The sequence below is a fragment of the Macrotis lagotis genome, chromosome X (genome assembly GCF_037893015.1).
Source record: "Macrotis lagotis isolate mMagLag1 chromosome X, bilby.v1.9.chrom.fasta, whole genome shotgun sequence".
Lineage (NCBI taxonomy): Eukaryota > Metazoa > Chordata > Mammalia > Peramelemorphia > Peramelidae > Macrotis > Macrotis lagotis.
The window spans coordinates 629,661,612-629,685,860 of NC_133666.1; the positions used below are offsets into that span (position 1 = coordinate 629,661,612).

The 24,249-nt window shown below is 35.9% G+C and overlaps 1 protein-coding gene across 8 annotated transcripts in view; it reads right to left on the reverse strand.

Annotated features, from left to right (window-relative positions):
• Positions 1 to 24,249, reverse strand: part of LOC141500494 (adhesion G protein-coupled receptor E1-like) — a 92,832-nt gene that overhangs the window by 48,896 nt on the left and 19,687 nt on the right. For 2 of the 8 annotated variants that reach the window (XM_074203698.1, XM_074203696.1), the window contains 8 exons: positions 23,705 to 23,860; positions 23,479 to 23,598; positions 16,250 to 16,372; positions 15,591 to 15,746; positions 15,365 to 15,484; positions 7,793 to 7,939; positions 5,510 to 5,686; positions 1,756 to 1,878 (listed from right to left, as the gene is read on the reverse strand). In XM_074203698.1, coding sequence (XP_074059799.1) covers positions 1,756 to 1,878; positions 5,510 to 5,686; positions 7,793 to 7,939; positions 15,365 to 15,484; positions 15,591 to 15,746; positions 16,250 to 16,372; positions 23,479 to 23,598; positions 23,705 to 23,860 — 1,122 coding nt within the window. The remainder of the gene's footprint in view (positions 1 to 1,755; positions 1,879 to 5,509; positions 5,687 to 7,792; positions 7,940 to 15,364; positions 15,485 to 15,590; positions 15,747 to 16,249; positions 16,373 to 23,478; positions 23,599 to 23,704; positions 23,861 to 24,249) is intronic. The other 6 variants (XM_074203697.1, XM_074203699.1, XM_074203700.1 and 3 more) reach the window with 6 other exon arrangements.

The following is a 24,249-nucleotide window of genomic DNA, read 5'->3' on the forward strand; positions in this document are numbered from 1 at the left end:
ATGTTACTAATTTGTGGCTTTTTTATGTCATACACATATATATCCTTCTTTCCTAAAGTTCTTGCCTGGTGAATTTTCAAGACATAGAAGTCATACTTAGGTTTGCAAAGGCCATATCAATAGATCACAAGTTGTGGTAGATCCTGCTGACTAGAGAAGATATTCATAGGATTTTGGCAAGTTGCTGGGAATTGACTACCAGGTAAAAGATTTGGAAGTGGAAGAGGTGGGGAGAAAGGTGGGGGGGGGGGATCCATAGCAATTCATGAAGCTAACTATTGAGTCAGTGGTGGTATCAAATCCAAATAAAAACAGAAGTCAATAAGAATTCCTATACTCTACATGCTGATTTAGTTATTGAATATAATATTTTATTGTATTTTTATTTCTTTTGTTGAATATTTCCCAATTACATTTTTTGCAAGGCAAATGGGGTTAAGTGGCTTGCCCAAGGCCACACAGCTAGGTAATTATTAAGTGTCTGAGACCAGATTTGAACCCAGATACTCCTGACTCCAAGGCCTCCAAGGCCGGTGCTTTATCCACTACGCCACCTAGCCGCCCCCCAATTACATTTTAATCTAGTGCTGGCTACACTCAGGAATGTGGCATAAGCAGGTCTATCTTGCCATGTCTGACAACTGTAAATGATGGCAACAGCATTGGCAGTATCATCCTGCTATCATGGATGTGTAACTAACTGGTAAGTATTTTAGAAACCATCTATTCCAAACCTTTCATTTTACATGCAGGGGTGTTCTGGAGGCAGTTAGGACTAGCTAACCAGACTTATTTGTTCAATTTTCAATGTAAATGCTACAAATTAGGGTTTGTTTAAATGTTTTGCTGAAACTTAAGAAAGTGATGCAGAAAATATTAATCAGGTACTTTAAGCTTAAAATGTATTATACCTACTATTTTTTGGAGAGCTGGTTGTTAAACTATTTGCCAGGACTATCCTGAATATGTAGATTGTATCCAATGGGATAGAATCCTAGGATCTAGGGAAACAGTGTTTCCACTAATTACTGTGACTGGTTCCAGTTAATTTTTATGTCAGCATAACCTGGATTGGTTGCATTTCTAAGAAAGATGCAAGAACAACATAAAGAAATTGCAGAAGCCAGGATTGTTCCCTACTGGGAGGACCTGAGTTCAGATCTGCTCTCAGACACTTGATACTTACTAGCTGTGTGACTCGGCCAAGAAACATAACCCCATTGTGCCACAGATACAAAAACAAAAACAAAAAACAAAGTTAGCCTTCTTCTTCTTCTTTTCTTGTTGCCTCTTAAGATGTCACTGTCATGTAGGCCCATAGTTTTCATACTGCTGTTTCCCCAATGACATAATATGACTGGCATCCCATTCATACCGATTTTAGAAGAATTCATGGTACAAGTTATCCAAAAGGCAATAAATAGATGCATGGTATGTAAAAACAGATATGCCAGTCATGGCACAAGAAGGAAGGATAAAAGATGGACAGTTCAAGTATTTTATAGGTATCTAAAAAATAAAAGTTTTTTAAAATACCTAGAGGAATTCTCCTCTGTGGAGAATTCATAGAATGCCATCAATAAGAGTCATCTGGGATGTAAAGGCATGAAAGAGACATGATTCGTTCAGCAAACCAAGAGAGATAAGGATCTAACCAACTATTTAAATAGAACGAGGTTCAAATTCTTTCATTTTCAGACCTCATTTCATTAAAACTAGACATATTTTACAGAAATCCCCTACAGTCCCACATACCTTGGCATTTCATTCCAGGCCCCATTACAAACCCATTTTTGCAGACACATGTGTAGTTTCCTGGGTTGTTGATGCAGATGGCATATGGTGGACAGACTGTGGAATCTGCACATTCATCCACATCTGGAATTCAGAGAGAAGGATTATGTAGGATCATAGTTGGGAGTTGAGTAATATATGTAATCCCACAGTCAGTCAATAAACCTATATTATATGCCTATTATTTGCCAGGCAATGTGTTCAATTCTGAGGATAGAAAAAGAGGTAAAAGATATTCTCTTCCCTCAGGAAGTTCATAGTCTAACAGGGAAGACAACATGCAAGCAAATATGTGCAAACTAGCTATAGACAGAATGAATAAGAAATAATTCAAAGAAGAAAGTTGCTAGAATATAGAAGGATTAGAAAAGACAAAGTAGAAACTGGGAGCTGAGCTGGATCTTGAAGGAAGCAAGGGAAGTCAAGAGGCAGAAATGAGGAGGGAGAGAATTCTAGGCATGGGGGACAATCAGTGAAAATGACTGAGCCTAGAGATGAAATGTCTTCTGCTAGGAAAAGTCAGGAGGTCAGTTGATATTATTGACTAGAAGAATATGTACAGAGAGAGTATCAGGAATAAGAAAACTGGAAGGGAAGGAGATCATGAAGGAATTTGAAAGTCAAATAGAAGATTTAATATTACTCCTGGAGGTGAAAGGGAGGCATTGGAGCTTATTGAGTTGGGTGATTGGGGGTTGAAGGGAAACATGATCAGACCTGGGCTCTGGATGAATTGCACTGACAACTGAGTGGAGAACAGACTAGACTTGATATTTGTGGCTGGAAGAACATCCAGAGTTCTGAGATATTTTTAATACCAGAGGTAGCTAGGTGGCACAGAGGATAGTTTGTTGAATTTGGGAATCAGAAAATCCTCAATTCAATCCTACTTCATATACTTGCTAACTGGGCAAGTCATTTAACCACTTTCAGCTTCAGTTTCCTCACCTGCAAAATGATAACTGTAATAGTACCCATATTTGTGAACTGGATCCAACCATTCTGGAGAGCAATTTGGAGCAAAGAACAATAAAACTGCATACTCTTTGATCCAGTAATAACACTATTTGATCTATATCCCAAAAAGATCAGGAAAAAAGAGGAAAAGACCCACCTGTACAAAAAATAATTAAAGCAGTTCTTTTTATAGTGGTTTAAAAAATGGAAATTGAGGGGATGTCCATTAATGTGTGTGTATATATATATATATATATATATATATATATATATATACACATATATACATATATATGAAATGTGTTGGAGTACTACTGTTCTGTAAGAAATCATGAGCAGTCTAACTTCAGAAAAGCATAGAAAGATCTGCATTAACTGTTACTAATTGAAGTGAGTAGAACCCAGAGAAGATTGTACAATAGCATTGTGAGATAATCAATGAAGGACACAGCTTCTCTCAACAGTTTAGTGATCAAGGACAATCCTGAGTGACTTGTGATGGAAAATTCCATCCACATCCAGAGGAAAAATGGATTCTGAATGCAGAGTAAAGCACATTATTTTCACTTTTAAACTTCTGCAATGTTTTTTCTTTCTTTCTCAAGCTTTTTTCCCTTAGTTCTAATTTATCTTTCCCAGCATTATATAGAAATATGCTAAACAGGACTGTAAATATTCCTCATATATCGCTTGCTTCAATGGAGAGGAAAGAGGGAAGGGAAAATGGTAGAAAAATGTGGAACTCAGGGTGTCTAGGTAGCGTAGTGGATAAAGCACCAGCCTTGGAGTCAGGAGTACCTGGGTTCAAGTCTGGTCTCAGACACTTAATAATTGCCTAGCTGTGTGGCCTTGGGCAAGCCACTTAACCCCATTTGCCTTCCAAAAAAAAAACCTAAAAAAAAGTGGAACTCAAAAGTTTACAAAGAGAAGAATGTTGAAGGCTACCTTTGCATACTAGTAGAAAATAAACTAATTAATTAATTTTTTAAAATAGTGTTCACTTCCCATGGTTATTGTAAAAATTAAATAAGATTATATTTGCAAAGAGTTCTACAAATCTTAAGTACTATATAACCACTCTGATTTTTATTCCATCCTTACAGTTCTATTGAAGTTGATACTATCACATCTCAACTAGGCTGAAATCCCGCTGAGTAGAAAAATGATCTCTCACACTTGCCTCCATACTCTCCCAAACCCTGTCACAGAACCGGCCACATAGTTGGTGCTCTGAAAATTGGTATTTAGATGATAAGTAACTAGGTTTAGACTTTTAGGTCATATGAATAACAAGATGGTGGACTATAGACATTTTCTCCAAACTTCCCCAAAATAGAACTTATATGCCAAAGATAATAATGATGATGATGTTATTGCTATTTTGCATTTATAGAGCATTTTAAAGTTTACAGAGCACTTAATACACATTATCTTATTTAGTTCTCACATCAGCCCTATGAGATAAGTACTACTACTATTATTCCCATATTATAGATGGGAAAACTGAGCCTGAGAGAGACTATATTCATAGTCACACAGCTAGTTAAATGTCTCAAGAAGGATTTAAATTCAGATTTTCTTGACTCCAAGTCTAATACCTTATCCATTATACTACCTAGCTATTACTTGAACCCAGGAAAATTCCAACATAAATAATGTCTGAGGTTCTCCTGCTCCTTCACAGTCAGAGTTCCTGAAAGTGAAGCTGGCACTATAGGTGAGTTTTATCTCTATGAGGATGCTGGTGGAGTTGAAATTGGGACCCTAAAGATGGAAACTTTAAGAAGACCCAACCACATCAAGACAGAAGACAAATTTGGTCAAAAGAGCTATTCACAACAAGGCTTCTGCACTTATTGGAGCAAATGGACTTCAAAGTATTCACAGAAAAGTTAGAATCTACAGTCCTCAGAGGTCTCCTAAACCAACCTAGACCAGAGCAGGACTCCTTTCTAATAAGTCGTCATCAGTACCTCCTGAAAGACCTCAAATGATGGAGAACTCCACACTCCTCAGGAACCTATTCCAGTGCTGTATAACTCCAAGAATAAGGAAGTTCCTAGGGTGGTTAGGTGGCACAGTGGATAGAGCACTGATCTTGGAGTCAAGAGGATCTGAGTTCAAATTCAGCCTCAAACACTTAATAATTACCTAGCTGTATGACTTTGGTCAAGTCACTTAACCCCCTTACCTGCCCTCCCCCCCAAAAAATGAAGTTCCTCCTTCAACTGAGCTAAAATTTACCTTTCTACATCTTCCCCTCTAGCTGCCTCCCACCTACTGTTTCTAGGTCTTCCTTCTAGGACCAATCAGAACATTCCAAATTCTCCTTCCTCATGGGATCCTTCAAGATCTTGACAATCCTAATCATATATCTTTCTATGTTGTCTCAGGCAGCCTTCCAGAGTCAGCAAAAGCTATTAAGTGAATCAGAAGTATCCTTCTGCCTGAGTGTTTCTGAACTGATAAGCCCTTCCCAATCTGGAGCCTTCCTACTTTTCCAGTTTTCTTATTCTTTACTCTTCCTTCCATACACTCCAGGATCAACTGACATTAGCTTCCTAACACAAGACACACCATTTCCAAATTCTCTGATCTTTCACTGACTGTCCTCAATATCTGAAATGTTGTTCCTCCTCATCTCCACCTCATGTCTTCTTTCAAGACTCAACTCAAATCTCAGAATCCTGGTTTGTCCACATGCTAAGTCTACACTCACCTACATCCACTCACCTCTCTTAGTTCCACTATTTCTCACCTTCACATTTCTCTTTTGGGTCAGTGAAGATATGACCTCCAGAGGCCAGTTGAAATCCAGGGTCACAGATACAGTAGTGATCATTTTCTGTTTCTTTACAACTTGAATTACCTGGGCAAATTATAAGCTTTAGACATCTGCTGGATGATCGAAAATATGTCTGGAAATCACCTAAATCTGGGAAAATCATGAGACACTCAGTTGCAGGTAGGTCCATAAGATTATTGAAATTTCACTGTGGTGATACTCACAACAAATCACTTATCACAAATTCCATGTCTAGAATACATTCAGCCCCCTTCTCATCTCTGCTTCTTAGAATACTCAGATTTCTCTAAGATTCAGTTCAGAAATTCCTTCTTATGGAAAGACATTAGCTGATCCTTCCCATTGTCAATGTTCCCTTCCTCTTTAAATTCACTTGCATTAAAATAATCACAATTTCAGGATCAGTGACCATCTAGTCCAAACTGAAGGAGAATTCCTTATAAGTTCTTCCCTGTAAGGAGGTATTTGGATAGATAGGAAAACTTGTCCAGGAACTGGTAATGCATTTGAGTGGCTTCCAATGCCAGGTGTGTTCTAGCACCTTATTAAAGACCATATAGGAACAGAAAAGCCAGGTCAGCTCCTCATTATCCCCATCACTGGGAGCTCTTCTTAAGATGATTGACTATTAAACCAGGTCCACTTAGTGAACTTTAAGAGAAGGAACTAGGTATGCTCACACTCTCTTCTCTGCTTCTAAATGTGTGGGTTGACAATATAGTTGACTCTACTTTGAAGATGAAAAGTTGAGATAAGACAAGGCCCTTGCCTTCCTGGAGCTTCTAGTTTATGTGTGAAAAGGATGAAGAATTGAACGGTGCAATGTGAATAATAGTTGCAGATTCCTGATAGGAATCAGGAAAAACCAATGGAGAAAATCCTGCTGCTGGGTTTTCAAGGTCAGGAATTCAACTTGGAAAGAGGAGGAAGAAGGGTGATTCAGGTATGGGAAATAACTTCAGCAAAGTCATAGAGGAAGGAATGGCAGGGAGAGTCTAATTGGAATGACACATAGAGTACCAGGAGACTAAACCAGCTGATTGAGGAGTAGAAATCCTTGAATACCAGACTAAGAACTTTGAACTTTAGTTAAGAAGCAATAGGGAGTAGCTGAAAGATTTTGAGCAGGAGAATAATATGGTAGTGTTGGTGGAGAGAGAGAGAGAAAGAGATGAAAGATGAACTGGAAAGGGGTGGAGAGTGGAGTGGAGAAAACATTTTTGTATTAGTTTTCATAGTCCATTATGATGAATGTGGACTAAATGACTTATTAAAGTTTTATAGTATCACAAGCTCGTTGTGGGGCCTAAGGAAATATATAAAAAGTGCTTTAGATACAAAAGCACTATATACATATGGTCCATTACTTATTGTCTTTTGAATCGATACCAATCAGACTATATAAAAATCTCAGACTATATAAAAATCTCAGTACCATAGAAGGATGCTTCCTGTGTCTTGTAGGGGCAGAATATTTGGACAGATCACAAATGGGAAAGAAAGCCTACACTGTAGTCCCACACCTTGGGTCCTCTACAGCAAGCAGATAGAATGGGCCAAATAAAACACATGGGGATCAGTATCTCTAATTAGTACAATGTAATTATATTTTTATTTAAATATTTATATATTTAAATATCATTGATAAAATACTCTGGTATATCCTAAAAAAATAAATAAAGTTTTATAGTTCTAAGATTATGCTATAATATCCTCTGACCAATTTAAAATAGGAATCTTAACAAGATTTCTACTTAGCAGGGTTGTTTGCAGCCCTCTTATAGACTGATTGTGACAGATTTGATGAAAACACTGAAACATTAAGTGAATTTGTCCATGATCACACTATAGCTAGTTAAATAGATAGAGAAGGGGAGTCACTTAAATTCAAATCTATTTGGCTTTGAGGCTGACTTTCTGCCCACTACAACTCTATCCATGCCCTACCCTAGATGGTCTAACCAGAACAGAAAAGAGCTCCCTTTCTTTCATGCACTCCACCCCACCACCACCAAACTCCTAAATAAAGCTGCAGGGCACTCTTGTTTGGATGTTCCAGGACAAGATAGATGAGCTACCTTTTATCTAATCCAAGACTCTCTTTTCTTTATGCAATGCAATCATGATCTTCCTCTCTGCTTCCACCCCTCCAGAATAAAGGATACTCATTGTCGAAATTCCCAGCCCCTCTTGTTGAGCACTTCAGACAGACTTCACAGGAATCCCTTCACTCACCTTCACAGTATGTTCCTTGACCTTGGAAGTTCACTTCTGAAGTGCTTGACTTATATCCATTTTTGCAGGTACAAAAATAGTTTCCTAGTGTGTTGGTACAAGTAGCATGTGTTGGACAAGCTGTGACATCCATACATTCATCTACATCTGGGGATTGAAGAGAAAATAGTCAAGTTCCACAAATTGATTTTTGCAAAGATATGCCTTTGGAACCCCAAATCAAAGACAATCCCCATGTGCCCCTGATCATCCTTACTGCCTTCTCAAGGGCTAGAGAGTGGGAGGACATTCCAGTTATGGCCTAGTTCCTATCAATTCTCTATATAAAGTCAATAGAATATCTCATTCTCTCAGTTATTTACAACAGTGTGCTGTAAGGGAATAAATAATAAAAAGGTCCATAAATGATAATTGCTTAGAGAATGTACTGGATGTGATTGTGTCCAAGATATAAATTCTTTTTCTAATATCATCAACTACCTCCTTTCCCCCAAGTTAACAGCAGCTAATAATAGCTAAAAGTCTCACTCAAGTCCTAGATTCTATATGTAATGGAACTAGTTCTTCAAGAAGAATTCTAGCTGCCACTGGTCAGAACTTTCACCAGGTCACTTCTCCTCTTTGAGGATCAGTTTCCTCATCTGCAAAATGGAAGTAATAACATTTGTATCATTTACCATGTGGTAGGGGATAGGGAGTAGGGAGGACAGAAGGACAAAAGGACCTGAATGCATGATTTCTGTAATGTGGATAATTCCCTCCACCATTGGTAACCACTCATTGGAAACCTATACAAGGTGTACTGAGATATGAGAAAAATATGTTTTGGATAAAAGAAAAAATTTCTGTTGATCATCAAGTGATATAAAATATTTCCATTATTATGGCTGAATATTTTTATACCTAATATAAGTAAAATAAAACTTTATATATTTGTTTTATACTGGTAATTCATGTATGAAAAAAATCACAGCTTTCAGATGATTTTTGCATAATATTGGAAAGAAAATTATCTGTATGGTAGAGAAAGGACTGTGATCTCTTTGTCAACAAGGTAGAATGATGCCTCATTTTTATGAAAATGGTTTTAAAGAAGTAGAGAAAGAACATCTATTTAAAAACTAGGGAAATATGAGCAAAAATAAAGTTTTAATGGCACCAAGGAGTTGGAAGGAAATATTGAGAATGTTACAAATGACAAAGCATGATGACATAATTTGTATATATGTTCTATGATTAAAATATGAGAAATCATCTGAGCATTTGCTGACTATTTTGTTTTCCTAGTGAGTGGAAATGTCTTCAGATTGCTCAGTTCAGCTTCCAGATAAGTGAATAATGCTTAGCTATTTTCTGGCTTAAAGGGAACTAACTTATATTGTTGGTTGACTGAACAATTTATAATGGTCACGTTTTGAATAGACGGGGTTCAGAAGATTTCTCCAACTTAAGAATGGTAAGGATCCTGGGATAAGAACTCATTATTTGACAAAAACTACTGAGAAAAATTGAAAATAACATGGCAGAAGCTAGACACAGACCAACATCTCACACCTTATACTAAGAAAAGGTCAAAATGGTCACATGATTTCGACATAAAGATTGATACCATAAGCAAATTGAGAGAGAAAATTGAGATTGATGGAGAAGGGAAGAATTTATGACCAAGAAAGAGAACATTATGAAATGCTAAATGGATAATTTTGACTACATTAAATTAAAAAGGGGTTGTACAAACAAAATCAATGTAATCAAGATTAGAAGAAAAGTGAAAAAAAAAGGTGGGAAACAATTTTTACAGTCAGTGTTTCTGAAAAAAGCTTCATTTCTAAAACATATACAGAACTGAATCAAATTTATAAGAATACAAATCTTTCTCCTTGGATAAATGGGTTTCAGGACGGCAATTTTCAAATGAAAAAATTAAAACTATCTACAGTCATACAAAAAATATCTAAATCACTATTGCTTAGGGAAATAAAGATGAAAAACATTCTGAGAAACAATATCCCACTTATCAAATTGGCTACTATGATAGAAAGGAAAAATGTTAAATGTTGGAGAAAATGTGAGAAAACTGAACACAAATTCTTTGTTGATGGAGTTGTAAACTGATCCAACCATTCTTGATTTGTAACTATGCCTATAGGATTATAAAACTGTGCATATCATTTGATCCAGTAAACTTCTGCTAGGACTGTAGTCCCAAAGAGATCATAATATGGAAAAGGACTCACATGTACAAAAAAATATTTATAGAATCTCTTTTTTGTGATGGCAAAAAATTGAAAATTGAGCAGAAGCCCATCAACTGGGGAATAGCTGAACAAGTTGTGATATGTGAATGTAGTGGAATGTTATTGTACTATAAGAAATGATGAGCAGGAGGCAGTTAGGTGGTACACCTAGTGAATAGAGCACTTGTCCTGGAGTCAGGAGTACCTCAGTGCAAATCCAACCTCAGACACTTTAATTACCTAGCTGTGTGACCTTGGGCAAGTCACTTAACCCCATTGCCTTGCAAAAACCAAAAGAAAAAAATTTTTAAAATCCCTTCATCTTAAGAAACATACTTAAAAGAGCTCATCTGTTCAAAGATTTTTCATACCAACAATACATTAAAAAAAATGAAAAACTCCAGAAGCAAACTAAATATCTAATAGGGAATAATTCAATAAACTGTAGTACATGAATACAATGGAATTCTATATTGCAATTAAGAAGCATAAGTATGAGAATGTCAAAGAAATCTAGAAAAACTAATAAAATAATGGTAAGAAAATAAAAAGAACTCAATGAACTGATTACACATTAACTGAAATCATAGTGAAAATAAAAAAGTAAACATGAATGAATGGATAAATGAATCCTGATTGGGACTTAGGAGGGCAATTAATTAGAATGTCAATATTCTTTAGGTAATGAAAATAATTCATTTAAAAGTAAGAGTATAAACAAAATTTTGTCTTGGTTTTGTTTTGATTTATATTGTTACTCAAGTGAGGTAGGCAGATGTACTGGAGACCCCATAGCAAGATAGGAAGACTTGAGATCATGTCCATCCTCTGACAAACACTGTATGAGGACTCTGCCTAAAGTGGCTTGCTTTACTTCATAGTTCCCCAGATAATCCTCTAAACCAAAAGTGGCAAAGTCATAGCCTGCAACACTCCAGAGTACAGTTCAAGCAAGATCAAAATGTACTTGGGAAAATAGTAAACAGATTAAATAAAAAATCAAGAAAACAGACATTTTAAAACAAAGTTAATATGCAGCTGCAGGGATCCAGTGTATGGATTGGTGATTCTCACTTCTCATTGACTTAGAAAGCAAACACTGTCCTAAACTGGCAAGGTGTCACACAGATGCAAATCTACATTAATAAAAAATAGTTTCTCCAATGGGAAGAATTCCCTATTCTGATTAAAGTACTGGTTAGAATTTTTTTATGTTTAATGTTAAGTATCTAATAAGGGGAAAGAGATGTTTTGCTTTCATTGGTTCCTAAAGAGGAAACTTAGTGTAACAATAATCATCAATCCCTCCATAGTCTTAGAAAGTTGCCTAGAACATGGAGTCTAGCCAACAAGTAAAGGAAGGAGGATTTGACCCCAGGCTCTCTTAAATCACAAGGACTCAAGGCATTACACCATATTGCCTTTCTTAAAGCATTTCTTTTTATTTTAATTTAAAATATTAAATCATATTATGTTAACTTTTAAAATAAATATTGCAGTGAAAATTCAGACATACAAATTGAAACTGCTCATTCCATTTTCTCTGCCTAGAATACCCTCTCTACCTTTCCAGTTTCTAGACCTTTTTTAATACTAGTTTTGATTAACTAAATATCTTATATACATTAACTGATCATGATGTAGTGGGAAGACTTCCAGATAGGAAATCAGAGGATCTGGGTCATATTCCTGACTCTACCATTGCCTCTGTGATCTTGGGTAATTAGCAAATGAGTCTGCACTGTAGTTTTTTTTTCTTCTGAGAGGAGAAAAAAAGGAAGTATAGGACTAATTGACTTCTAAAATCCCTAGCTACTCTAAAACAATGATCCTAGAATTATTTATTCCTCCCTGTGATATAGATATCACAACTATTATTATCTCCATCTTATACTCAGAAAACTAAGTCTCAGAGAGAACTGGTATGTCCAAAAATCATACAACGAGTAAGTGCAAGAGATAGAGTTATATCCCACATGTGTTCTGGGTACTACAATGTTTGATCCATGGTGCCACAGTTGCCCCACAGGGGCACTGAGGTTCCTCTCAAATGTTATCTTCTCCAAATGAACACCTTCAATGAAGGAGATTCCCCTCCTTCTCCTGACTGTCCATGCTTTATATTAGTATAACTTTTTTTTTAGGTTTTTTTTTTTTGCAAGGCAAATGGGGTTAAGTGGCTTGCCCAAGGCCACAAAGCTAGGTAATTATTAAGTGTCTGAGACCGGATTTGAACCCAGGTACTCCTGACTCCAGGACCGGTGCTTTATCCACTACGCCACCTAGCAGCCAATATTGGTATATATTTGGGGAATTTTTGTTGGATCATATTATTTAACTCATTTCACATTATCTAGTTTCATATATATATATATATATATAATGTCACTAATTTGTGTTTTATTATGTCATAGACATTCATGATCTTACTTTCCTAAGTTGTTCTTTGGTGAATTTCCAAGACATAAAGATCAAGCTTAGTTTTTCAAAAGCTGTACCAATAGATCTCAAATTCTGGCAGATCCTGCCAACGAAGGAAGATATTCATATGGGTTTCACAAACTGCTGGGGATTAGTCTAGCTAACTGCAGAGAGAATTATCATCAAGGGACTGACCATAGATTTGGTTATAGATTTGGAAGTGGGAGTAGTGAGTGGAACAGGTCACAGCAATGCATGAAGATGTCTATTGAGCCAGTGGTATCAAACTCAAATAAAAAAAGAGGTCAATTATAATCCCTATTGTCTACATGTTGACAGTTTTAAAATGAAATGTTTTCTATGTTTTATTGAATTTTTAAAATTTTGTTGAATATTTCCCAGTTTCATTTTAACCTGTTTCTGGGTCCACTCAGGAGTATTAGGGCACAAGCAGTTCTACCTTGCCATGACACCCTATACCATGGTATCTACATTGGTAATATCATTCTGACACCATGGAATTGTAACTTGGCAGCACTTTAAAAGTTGCCTGTTCCAAACCCATCATTTTACAAGCAAGATGTTCGGGAGACAGCTCAGAGTAGCTAAGCAAAAACTAATTGTTTCCATTTTCTCTGCCTAGAATGCCCTCTCTACCTTTCCAGTTTCAATTTGAAATTGAAATTCAATTTCAATTTCAATTCAATAATTTCAATGTTCAATTACAATAAATGCTACCATTTAGGACTTGACTCATTGTTTCACTGATTATCTAGACTTAAGAAAGTGATGGAGATTGTGTTCATCTTCAGTCTAAGCTTAAATGTGATATAGCTACATTTTTCTTCTTGGAAAGCTGATAGTCAAACAATTTACCAGCACACTCCTGAATATATAGATTGAATCGGTTGGGATAAAATCCTAGAATTTAAGGGGGCAGTTTTTCTACTATTGCTGGGATTTCTTGCAGTCAATTGCAATACCAGAATAATCTGACTTGGTTGCATTTGAAGCATGAAGAAAGACACAAGAGCAGCGAAATTTCAGGTGATAGAGGAGAAAGAAGCAGCTGCCAGGACAACAACCAAGCCAGGATTGTGCCCTGAAACTTGGTTGGTGCTATATTTGTGGCTATCCAACAAGAGGATTTAAGGGGTGTTAAAAAGAGGAATTGAATATTGAATCAATTTGAAAACTTCTGAAAGCAGAGAGAAAGAGGAAAAATAGAGAAATCAGATAGATGATAGCTAGATGTAGATGTAGATTAGAAGTAGATGTAGATATAGATTAGAAGTAGATGTAGATGTAGATTAGAAGTAGATATAGATATAGATATAGATGTAGATGTAGATGTAGATGTAGATATCGATATAGATAGATATAGATATAGATATAGATATAGATATAGATATAGATATAGATATAGATATAGATATAGATATAGATATAGATATAGATATAGATATAGATATAGATATAGATATAGATATAGATATAGATATAGATATAGATGTAGATGTAGGTGTAGGTGTATGTGTAGGTGTAGGTGTAGGTGTAGGTGTAGGTGTAGGTGTAGTGTAGGTGTAGGTGTAGGTGTAGGTATAGGTGTAGGTATAGGTATAGGTATAGGTATAGGTATAGGTATAGGTTTAGGTATAGGTATAAGTATGGATATAGGTATAGATAAGGATATAGATATAGGTATGGATATAAATATAGATATGGATATAGATATAGATATAGACATAGACATAGACATAGATATAGATATAGACATAGACATAGACATAGACATAGATATAGCTATAGCTATAGCTATAGCTATAGGTATAGGTATAGGTATAGGTATAAGTATAAGTATAGTATAGATATAGGTATAGGTATGGATATAGTTATAGGTATAGATATGGATATAGATATAGATATAGGTATGGATATAAATATAGATATGGATATAGGTATGGATATAGATATAGACATAGACATAGACATAGACATAGACATAGACATAGACACAGACACAGACACAGACACAGATATAGATATATATAGATAGATATAGATATAGATATAGATATAGATGTAGCTATACATATAGATATAGATATAGATATAGATATAGATATAGATATAGATATAGATATAGATATAGATAGATATAGATATAGATATAGGTATAGATATAGGTATAGATATAGATATAGGTATAGATATAGATGTAGATATAGGTATAGGTATAGGTATAAATATAGGTATAAGTATAGGTATAGGTATAGGTATAGGTATAGGTATAGGTATAGGTATAGGTATAGGTATAGGTACAGGTATAAGTATAGGTATAGGTATACATATAATATAAGTATAGATGATATAGATATAGGTATAGGTATAGATGATATAAATATAGAGATAGAGAGAGATAGAGATAGATGATGATATAGATCAATATAGGTATCAATCTATATTTATCTATATATATATATGCATATACACACAAACACATTTATATACACAGATATATGGATTATGCATGTGAATCTCCAGACCTTTCCAGTAAAATGAATCAGCAATTTCGGTTGAGGAAGGCTGTGATGAGGGAATTTGAACTAGATTCTCTGATTCCAAATTCAGTCTCTTTCTTTGACACCTGCTTTTGTATATCAGCCAATATAATCACAGAAACTTGAAATATTGATTTTCTTTATGCAAATTATTCCAAGTATATTGTAGAAAATATATCTTGCCCTTCCAATTAGATAAAAGTCACACTGAAGAAAAGGAACATCTCCCACATCTGTTTATATACTTTCACAGGACCTCTCACAAAGAAGGAAAGAACACTATTTTTTAAATAATTGAAAAAAATGAAGCCAACAAAAATCCAAGGTAGATCATGTCTTAGTGTGCTTGGTACCTTCACATTGAGAGTTCCTAAAAGTGAAGCCAGCAATGCAGGTGCAGCCATAGCTCCCTGGAGTATTTTGACAGGTGGAATGCTGGGGGCAGACTGAGGCCCTGAGACACTCATTAATATCTGCAGAATGGGAGAGAGATGTTTTCAGTAAGTCACAAAATGCCCTAGCCCAGGTGAGATAACCCTAGAAACAAGGACAAGGCATCACTGACACTTAGAGTATTACCTGTGCATTGAAAGGATCCAGTTTTACCAGGGACCCAAGAATTTCCCTTGGGAGAAGAGAATCCAGACAAGCAGCTGCATTTATATTTTCCAAAGACATTGGTGCATTTGGTATTGAGACCACAAATAAGAGGATTCTGAGAACATTCATCCACATCTAGGGAAAAGACGAATTTGATCAGAAGACTTCCCCAGATCAATGCTGCCAAACTTATTGTGATGATTGAGAATAACCTCATTTTGCTCTTCAGTCATTTTAGTCATATCCAATTGTTCATGATCCATTTGGGGTTATTTTGACAAAGACACTGGAATGGTTTGCCATTTCCTTCTCCAGCACATTTTATAAATGAGGAGACTGAGACCGAAGATCACATAGCTAGCAAATGGAACAGCAGTGATTCCATTTCAGGTCAGCTGGGTATATTGCTTTGACCTATAATCCCAAATACTATGGCGATTGAGAGGAGGGGAGGGGAGGGGAGGGGAGGGGAGGGGAGGGGAGGGGAGGGGAAAGAGAGAGAAAGAGACAGAGACAGAGACAGAGACAGAGACAGAGAGAGACCTAAATAGAATGAGGTTCAAATTCTTTCATGTCCATATTTTATTTCAATAAAATTAGTCTTATACTTTGCAGAAATCCCCTTTAGCCCCACTTACCTTGGCACTCCATTCTGGGTCCCATTACAAATCCATTTTTGCAATCACATGTGTAGTTTCCTGGGGTGTTGATACAGATGGCATATGGTGGACAGACTGTGGAATCTACACATTCATCCACATCTGGAATTAAGTAGGATCATACTTGGGATTTGAACAATATAATGCAATCCTACAGTCAGTCATTAAACATATAATAAATGCCTATTATTTGCCAGGCAATATATTCAACACTGGAGATAAAAGATACTCTCTTTCCTCAAAGAGTTCACAGGCTTATAGTGCGGACAAGATGATAACAAATATGCTTTGAAAACAAAACCAGGTATAGACAGGACAAATAGAAAATAATTCAAAGAAAGTTGATAGAATTTAGGAGGATTAGAAAAGACTTCCTATAGGAGGTAGGATTTTAACTGGGTCTTGGAGGAAGCAGGGAAAACTAAAAGGGAGAAATGAGCAGAGAGCATTCTAGGTAAGGGGGACAATCAATGAAAATATCCACATCCTAGAGATAGGGTGTCTTCTGCTCACAAAATCCAGGACGTTAGTCAGTATCATTGACTTGAAGAATATATACAGAGGGAGAGTAAGGAATAAAAATAGTAAAAGGAAATCATGAAGAACTTTGAAAGTCAAACAGAAGATTTAATATTTGAGCCTAGAGGTGAAAGGGAGGCATTTGAGTTTACTGAGTTGGGTGGTTGGAGGGGGGTGGGAAACATGATCAGATCTGTGCTCTGGATAGATCCCTTTGACAGTTGAGTGGAGAGCAGACTAGGTTAGATATCTGTGGCTGAAATTTAGTAGGCAGGGAACATGAGGAATGAACAAAGTAATTTTTAAAAGGTAGAGGAAGTGTGTGTGAATGATCCTGCAAACCAGGATAATGATGGGACCCTACTCACCCAAAGATTTGTTTGCAAGGGAATGGTTGCAAGTATCAGAGTTTTTAGCTATGAATTTATAAAATGGATTAAACTGCCTATTTAAGCAAAAATTTGAAGTCTGAATGATTATTAATTGCATAGATTGAGAAGAGAGTTTCCAGTGAGTGGCAGCCAATGATTGACAAGTAACACAAGTGCCACCTTAAACCTGAAGTAGTCTACTGAAACTTCCTATGTCAAGGTAGCACTAGTTTTATCATTTTTTGGACCTATCCCTTCACTGCTGAAAAATGAGGGGACACTTGATCCATAAAAATAAAAAAAAAAAACTGAGACTGAGAGAGGTTTAGGGAATTGTTTGAAGTCACATAGATTGTAATAGTGCTAGAGTCCAAACACTAAACCTCTGACTCCATTTCAGTACTCTTACCATTAAATCATTCATCCTCAGCAATATCACAGGGAGCTAGGTGGCACAGAGAAGAGATTGTTGAACTTGGGAATCAGGAAGTCCTCAATTCAAATCCTACTTCAGACACTTACTGACTGACACAGTTTTCCTTACCCACAAAATGTTAACAATAATAGCAACCATCTTTGTGAACCAATCCAACCATTCTGGAGAACAATTTGGAGCAAAAAGCAATAAAATTGTGCATGTTCTTTGATCCAGCAATACCACTACTTGGTCTATATCCCAAAGAGATCATAGAAAAGAGGAAAAAGATTCACATGTTCAAAAATCTTTATAGCACTGCTTTTTATACTGCCAAAGACATGGAAATTAAGGGGATATACTTTAATTGGGAAATTGCTGAACAAATTGTGATATATGAATGTTCTGTAAGAATTGATGGGGGGTTCCTGAAAAGACTTACATATATATATATGTATATATATATATATATATATACATATATATATATATGTATATATATGTATGCTGATGCTGAAACCAGGAAAACATTGTACAGAGTAACAGCAACATTGGGCAATGATCAACAAGATTTAGCTCTTTTCAGTAATATAACTACCAAAGACAATTCTGAAAGACTCATGATAGAATATGCTATTCACATTCAGAGAAAAAACTATGGAATCTGAACACAAATCAAAGAATACTACTTTTCACTGTATTTTTTGTTTTGTTTTCTTCTTTCTCATAGTCCTTCCTTTTTGTTTTGATTCTTCTTTCACAATATGACTGATGTGGAAATATGATTAACATAATTGTACATAATTAACCTGTATGAAAGTGTTGCTCTCTTTGGAAAGAGGGAGGAGAGAGGGAAGAAAAATATTGAAACCCAAAATCTTATCAGAATGAATGTTGAAAATCATCCTTAGATATAATTGGAGGAAAAAATAAAATACTATTAAGGGGTGGAGAGGGACAGAGGGGAAAGAGCGGTAAGGATTAAAAGGGAAACAGAAGCATTTTCTGTGGTGCAGAAGATATTGAGTAAACTACTAGTATGGAGTGAAAACTCCTAATTGTGAATTATCCCACATACAAGTTTTCCACCATCATGTGTTTCTCTGGAAGACTGTTGGGGGGTTACATATGTATTGAGATATATTTTATTATTTATTTGTTTGTTTTAATTTAGGATAAATTATTCTTATAAGTTCGTGTTTAAGTAAATGTTTATAGTAGACATATAAAATAGTAATTAATGTGAGTGGCTGATTGTGAACCTATCATTTGGGCACATTACCTCATAAGCAGCAGGTCTTACAGTTCAAAAAACACATCAAATGAAAGTTCAAGAACTATACTAATGCTTGTCTTCATTTTCAAAGATGACCACAACATCAGGGAGGTGATGCCATGCCAAGCAAATAACTGGCATTTGAATGAAGTGGTGCTCTGCTAAATCACCAGCCTCACTTTCTCCTCCAGAGCCATCTGGATCCAGTGGCCAGCTATGAATCAGGATGACTGAAGATGGCCCTGGATGCCAGAAAATCAAGGTTAAGTGTCTTGTCCAAGTCTGATAGCTAGTAAGAGTCAAGTGTCTGAGGCTGAATTCGAACTCCTATCCTCCTGACTCCTGTCCTCCTAACTCCAAGGTCAGTGCTCTCTCTACTGCACCACTTAGCTGCTCAAGAACTAGAGAGGGAAGAAAGGGTCATACATTTCCCCACACCAAGGGACAGAGTTTGAAAGTAAAAATATGGTGATGATTTATTTATGGAAATGCAGACTGACAGTATGAGAAAAAGAATTGGATTGAGTTAAACCCAGGTAGAAGTGAGGGTGTCTTACACACCTAGATGAGAGATATGAGGCTCCTATAAAGTGTGGATTTTTAAAGAGGTAGACCCCACTATTCCATCAACCATATTATATACTAATTATATTTAAATTTGTTTTTATTTAATTTTACAAGTTAACATATAATTTGAGTGTTTCCTGGGCTATTGAGAGATTAAATGACTTGAAAATGATCAGGCAGGACTTGAACTGAGGCCTTTTTTACTCTAAAGTCATACTTCCATCTACTAAGCTCTCATACTGCTTCAATCCATTATCATTCTGTTTATTATTCATGTGAATCACATTAATGAACAACCTCAACAATAAACCAGGAGATGCAAATCAAAGCAACCTTGAGATTTCACCTGAGATCTATTTTATTGACAAAAATAAAAAACAATGAAACTCAGTGCTCATAGAGAAAAAAGTATACTCATTCATTACAGTAGATGTGAAAATTATAAAAAAAAAAGGTTTTTCAGAGGTATCTGGAATTATGAGGAAAGATTTCAAAAGTAATCAAGTCACTTGGCCCAATCGAAAATTCCATTGTTGCGACATATACATTGAAAACATCATCCCCTCATCTGAAAAGATGTCTGGTCAAGGATTTTCCAGACAAACAATACATTAAAAAAATGAAAAAAGGGGCAGCTAGGTGTCACAGTAAATAGAGCATCAGCCCTGGAGTTAGGAGGATCTGAGTCCAAATCCGGTGTCAGACACTTAATAATCACGTAGTTGTGTGACCTTGGGTAAATCACTTAACCCCGTACAAAACCTCACAAAAAAAAAAAACAAGTACTATATAAATAGTAACAGCTATTATTAGTAATAATTAAATTTTAAAAATTGAAAAAGCCTATAAGTAATATAAATATCTAATAGGGAAATAATTCAATAAATTCTAGCATGTGAATGTAATGGAACTCTATAATGCAATTAAGAAGTATAACTATGAGAATGTCAAAGAAATGTAGAAAGAGTTTAATGGAATAATTCCAAGAAAATAATTAAAAAGAACTCAAAAAAACTGAGTATACATTTACTATGATCAAATTTTTGTTTTAAAAAGTTAACAAAAATGAATGAACAAATGAATCTAGATTGGGACAGGATAATCAATTAGAAGAATGTCACTATACTTTAGACAATGAAAATAATTCATGTAAATGTAGAGTATAAATAAAATTTGTCTTGCTCTGTATTGATTTGTATTGCTACTCAAATGAGGTAGGCACATGTACTAGGGAGAGCTCATAGCAAGGTAGGAAGATTAAAGGTCAGGTCCATCCTCTGACAAACACTGTGTGAGGACTCTGTCTAAGTGGTTTTACTTCACAGTCCCCCAGATAATCCATTAAACCAAAAGTGTCAAACTTGTAGCCTGTAACACTCTAGAGTATAGTTTGACTAAGCTTAAAATATACTTGGGAAATAGTAAACAGAATAAATACAAATTCAAGAAAACATAAACAATATATTTTGAAATGAAGTTAGCATACATCTGGAGGGATTTTTATCTATGGATTGGTAATTCGCACTTCTTTTTTGATTTAGACAACATTGCTCTAAACTGGCAAGTTGCAGTTTCTACATTGGTAAACAAAAAAAAAAGTTTCTCCAATGGGAAGAATTCCCTATTCCAATTAAAGCACTGGTTAGATTTCTTTAATACTGGTTAGATTTTTTTTAATGTTTAACGATGAGTACCTAATAAGGAGAAAGCTCTTTGATTGTCTCCCAAAGAGGAAACTATCTCTAACAAGAAACATCATTTTTCTCCATAGTCTTAGAATGTTGCCTAGGACATGATGTCCAGCCAACATGTAAAGGAAGAAGGATTTGATCCCAGGATCTCTTAATTCCTAGGGAATCTCAAACCATTACATCATATTACCTTTCTTAAAGCATTTCTTTTTTATGCTAATTTGAAATATTAAATAGTATGATGTTAGTCATCAATATAAATATAACATTGAAAATTCAGGCATACATTTTTTCTGCCTAGAATATCTTCTCACCTCTCCTCTCTGCCTATCCAGTTTCAAGATATTGTTTTGATGTACAAACATGTACTGACCATGGTATAGTGGAAAGACTACCAGAGAGGAAATCAGAGGATCTGGGTCCAATTCCTGACTCTACCATTGCCTACTTGATCTTGGGCAACTTACAGATGAATCTCTCTACTGTGGTTTCTTCTACCCTGGGAAACTGAGCCTCAGAGAGAATTGGTGTGACCAAAATCACACAGTGAGTGATGCAAGAGATGGACTTATATCCCACATATGTTTGATCCATGATGCCACAGTTGTCCACTAACGGAGGTCGCCCTCGAATCTCATCTTTTCCAAATGAACACTTTCAACCACTGAAATTTTCCTCCCTCTCCCGACATATCTTTTAGGGGGGTTTGTTGGGTCATATTATTTAACTCATTTCACATTACCTAGAGTGTGTATGTGTATAAAATGTCACTGATATGATTTTTTATGTCATAGAGATTCATGACCTTTCTTTCCATAAATTCTTCTCTGGTGAATTCCAAGACATAGCCATCAAACTTAACTTTGCAAAGGCTGTACCAATACATTGCAAAGTCTGGAAGATTTTGCCAAATGAGGAAGATACTCATATGGGTTTCACAAATTGGAGGGGATTAGTCTAGCTAAGTGCAGAGAGAATCATCACCAAGAGATTGGTCACCAGGTCATAGATTTGGAATTGGAAGTAGTGGACAGAGCAGCCACAGCAATGCCTGAAGATGTCTGTTGAACCAGTATCAAATTCAAATAAAAACAGAGGTCAATTATAATCCCTATTGTCTACATGTTGACTTAGTTTTTAAATGTCATATTTTCTATGTTTTATTGCATGTTTTATTTATTTTGTTGAATATTTCCTGATTGCATTTTAATCTGGTCAGGAGTATTTAATCCACTCAAGAGTTTTGGGATACAGGCAGCTCTACCTTGCCATGACTGACACCCTATACCATGATATCTACATTGGTAATATCATTCTGACACCATAGAATTGTAACTTGGCAGCACTTTAAAAGTTGCCTCTACCAAACCCTTCATTTTACAAGCAGGATGTTCTGGAGGCAGCTCAGACTAGCCAAACCAAAGCTAATTGTTCACTTACAGTAAATGCTACACTTTAAGACTTGACTAATTGTTTCATTGATTGTCTAGATGTAAAAAAGTGATGAAGATCACCGTAATCATTCAGTTTAAGCTTAAAATGTGCTATGCCAACATTTTTTTTGGAGGGTTGATTGTTAAACAATTTACCACCACACTCCTAAATATATATAATATATTTGTTGAGATAAAATCCTAGAAGAGGACAGTAGTTTCACTAATTACTGAGACTTCTTCCAGTCAATTTTAATAATAGAATAATAGCAATTGTTGTACTTGTAAGCATGAAGAAAGACATAAGAGCAGCACAGAAAAAGAGCAGGTGATGGAGGAGAAAGAAAGAGTTGCCAGGGCAACAACCCAGCCAGGATTGTGCCCTGCTGCTTGGTTGGTGTTCTATTTGTGGCTGTCCAACAAGAATCATAAGGGTGACCCAAGAGTTAACCTTAGGAGGATTTAAGGAGTGTTAAAAAGAGAATTTATTTTGGGTGATTCAATTTGACAACTTCTGAAAGCACAGAGAAAATATAAAAGTATATGTGTTTGTATGTGAATCTCCAGACCTTCCTAGTCAAATGAATCAGCAAGTTTGGTTGAGGAAGGCTGGGTTGAGGGAATTTGAACTAGATTCTCTGATTCCAAATTCAGTCTCTTTATTGATACCTGCTTTTGTCTACCAGCCAATATAATCACAGAAACTTGAAATATTGATTTTCTTTATGCAAATTATTCCAAGTATATTGTAGAAAATATATCTTGCCCTTCCAATGAGATAAAAGTCACACTGAAGACAAGGAACATCTCCCACATTTGTTTATATGCTTTCACAGGACCTCTCACAAAGAAGGAAAGAACACTATTTTTTAAATAATTGAAAAAAATGAAGCCAACAAAAATCCAAGGTAGATCATGTCTTAGTGTGCTTGGTACCTTCACATTGAGAGTTCCTAAAAGTGAAGCCAGCATTGCAGGTGCAGCCATAGCTCCCTGGAGTATTTTGACAGGTGGAATGCTGGGGACAGACTGAGGCCCTGAGACACTCATTAATATCTGCAGAATGGGAGAGAGATGTTTTCAGTAAGTCACAAAATGCCCTAGCCCAGGTGAGATAACCCTAGAAACAAGGACAAGGCATCACTGACGCTTAGAGTATTACCTGTACATTGAAAGGATCCAGTTTTACCAGGGACCCAAGAATTTCCCTTGGGAGAAGAGAATCCAGACAAGCAGCTGCAATTATATTTTCCAAAGACATTGGTGCATTTAGTATTGAGACCACAAATAAGAGGATTCTGAGAACATTCATCCACATCTAGGGAAAAGATGAATTTGATCAGAAGAGTTCTCCAGATCAAGGCTGCCAAACTTATTGTGATGATTGAGAATAACCTCATTTTGCTCTTCAGTCATTTTAGTCATATCCAACTGTTCATGATCCCATTTGGGGTTATTTTGACAAAGACACTGGAATGGTTTGCCATTTCCTTCTCCAGCACATTTTACAAATGAGGAGACTGAGACCGAAGATCACATAGTTAGCAAATGGAACAGCAGTGATTCCATTTCAAGTCAGCTGGGTATATTTCCTTGACCTATAATCCCAAATATTATGGCAATTGAGAGGAGGGGAGGGGAGGGGAGGGGAAAGAGAAAGAGAGAGAGAGACAGAGACAGAGAGACAGAGACACAGACAGAGACACA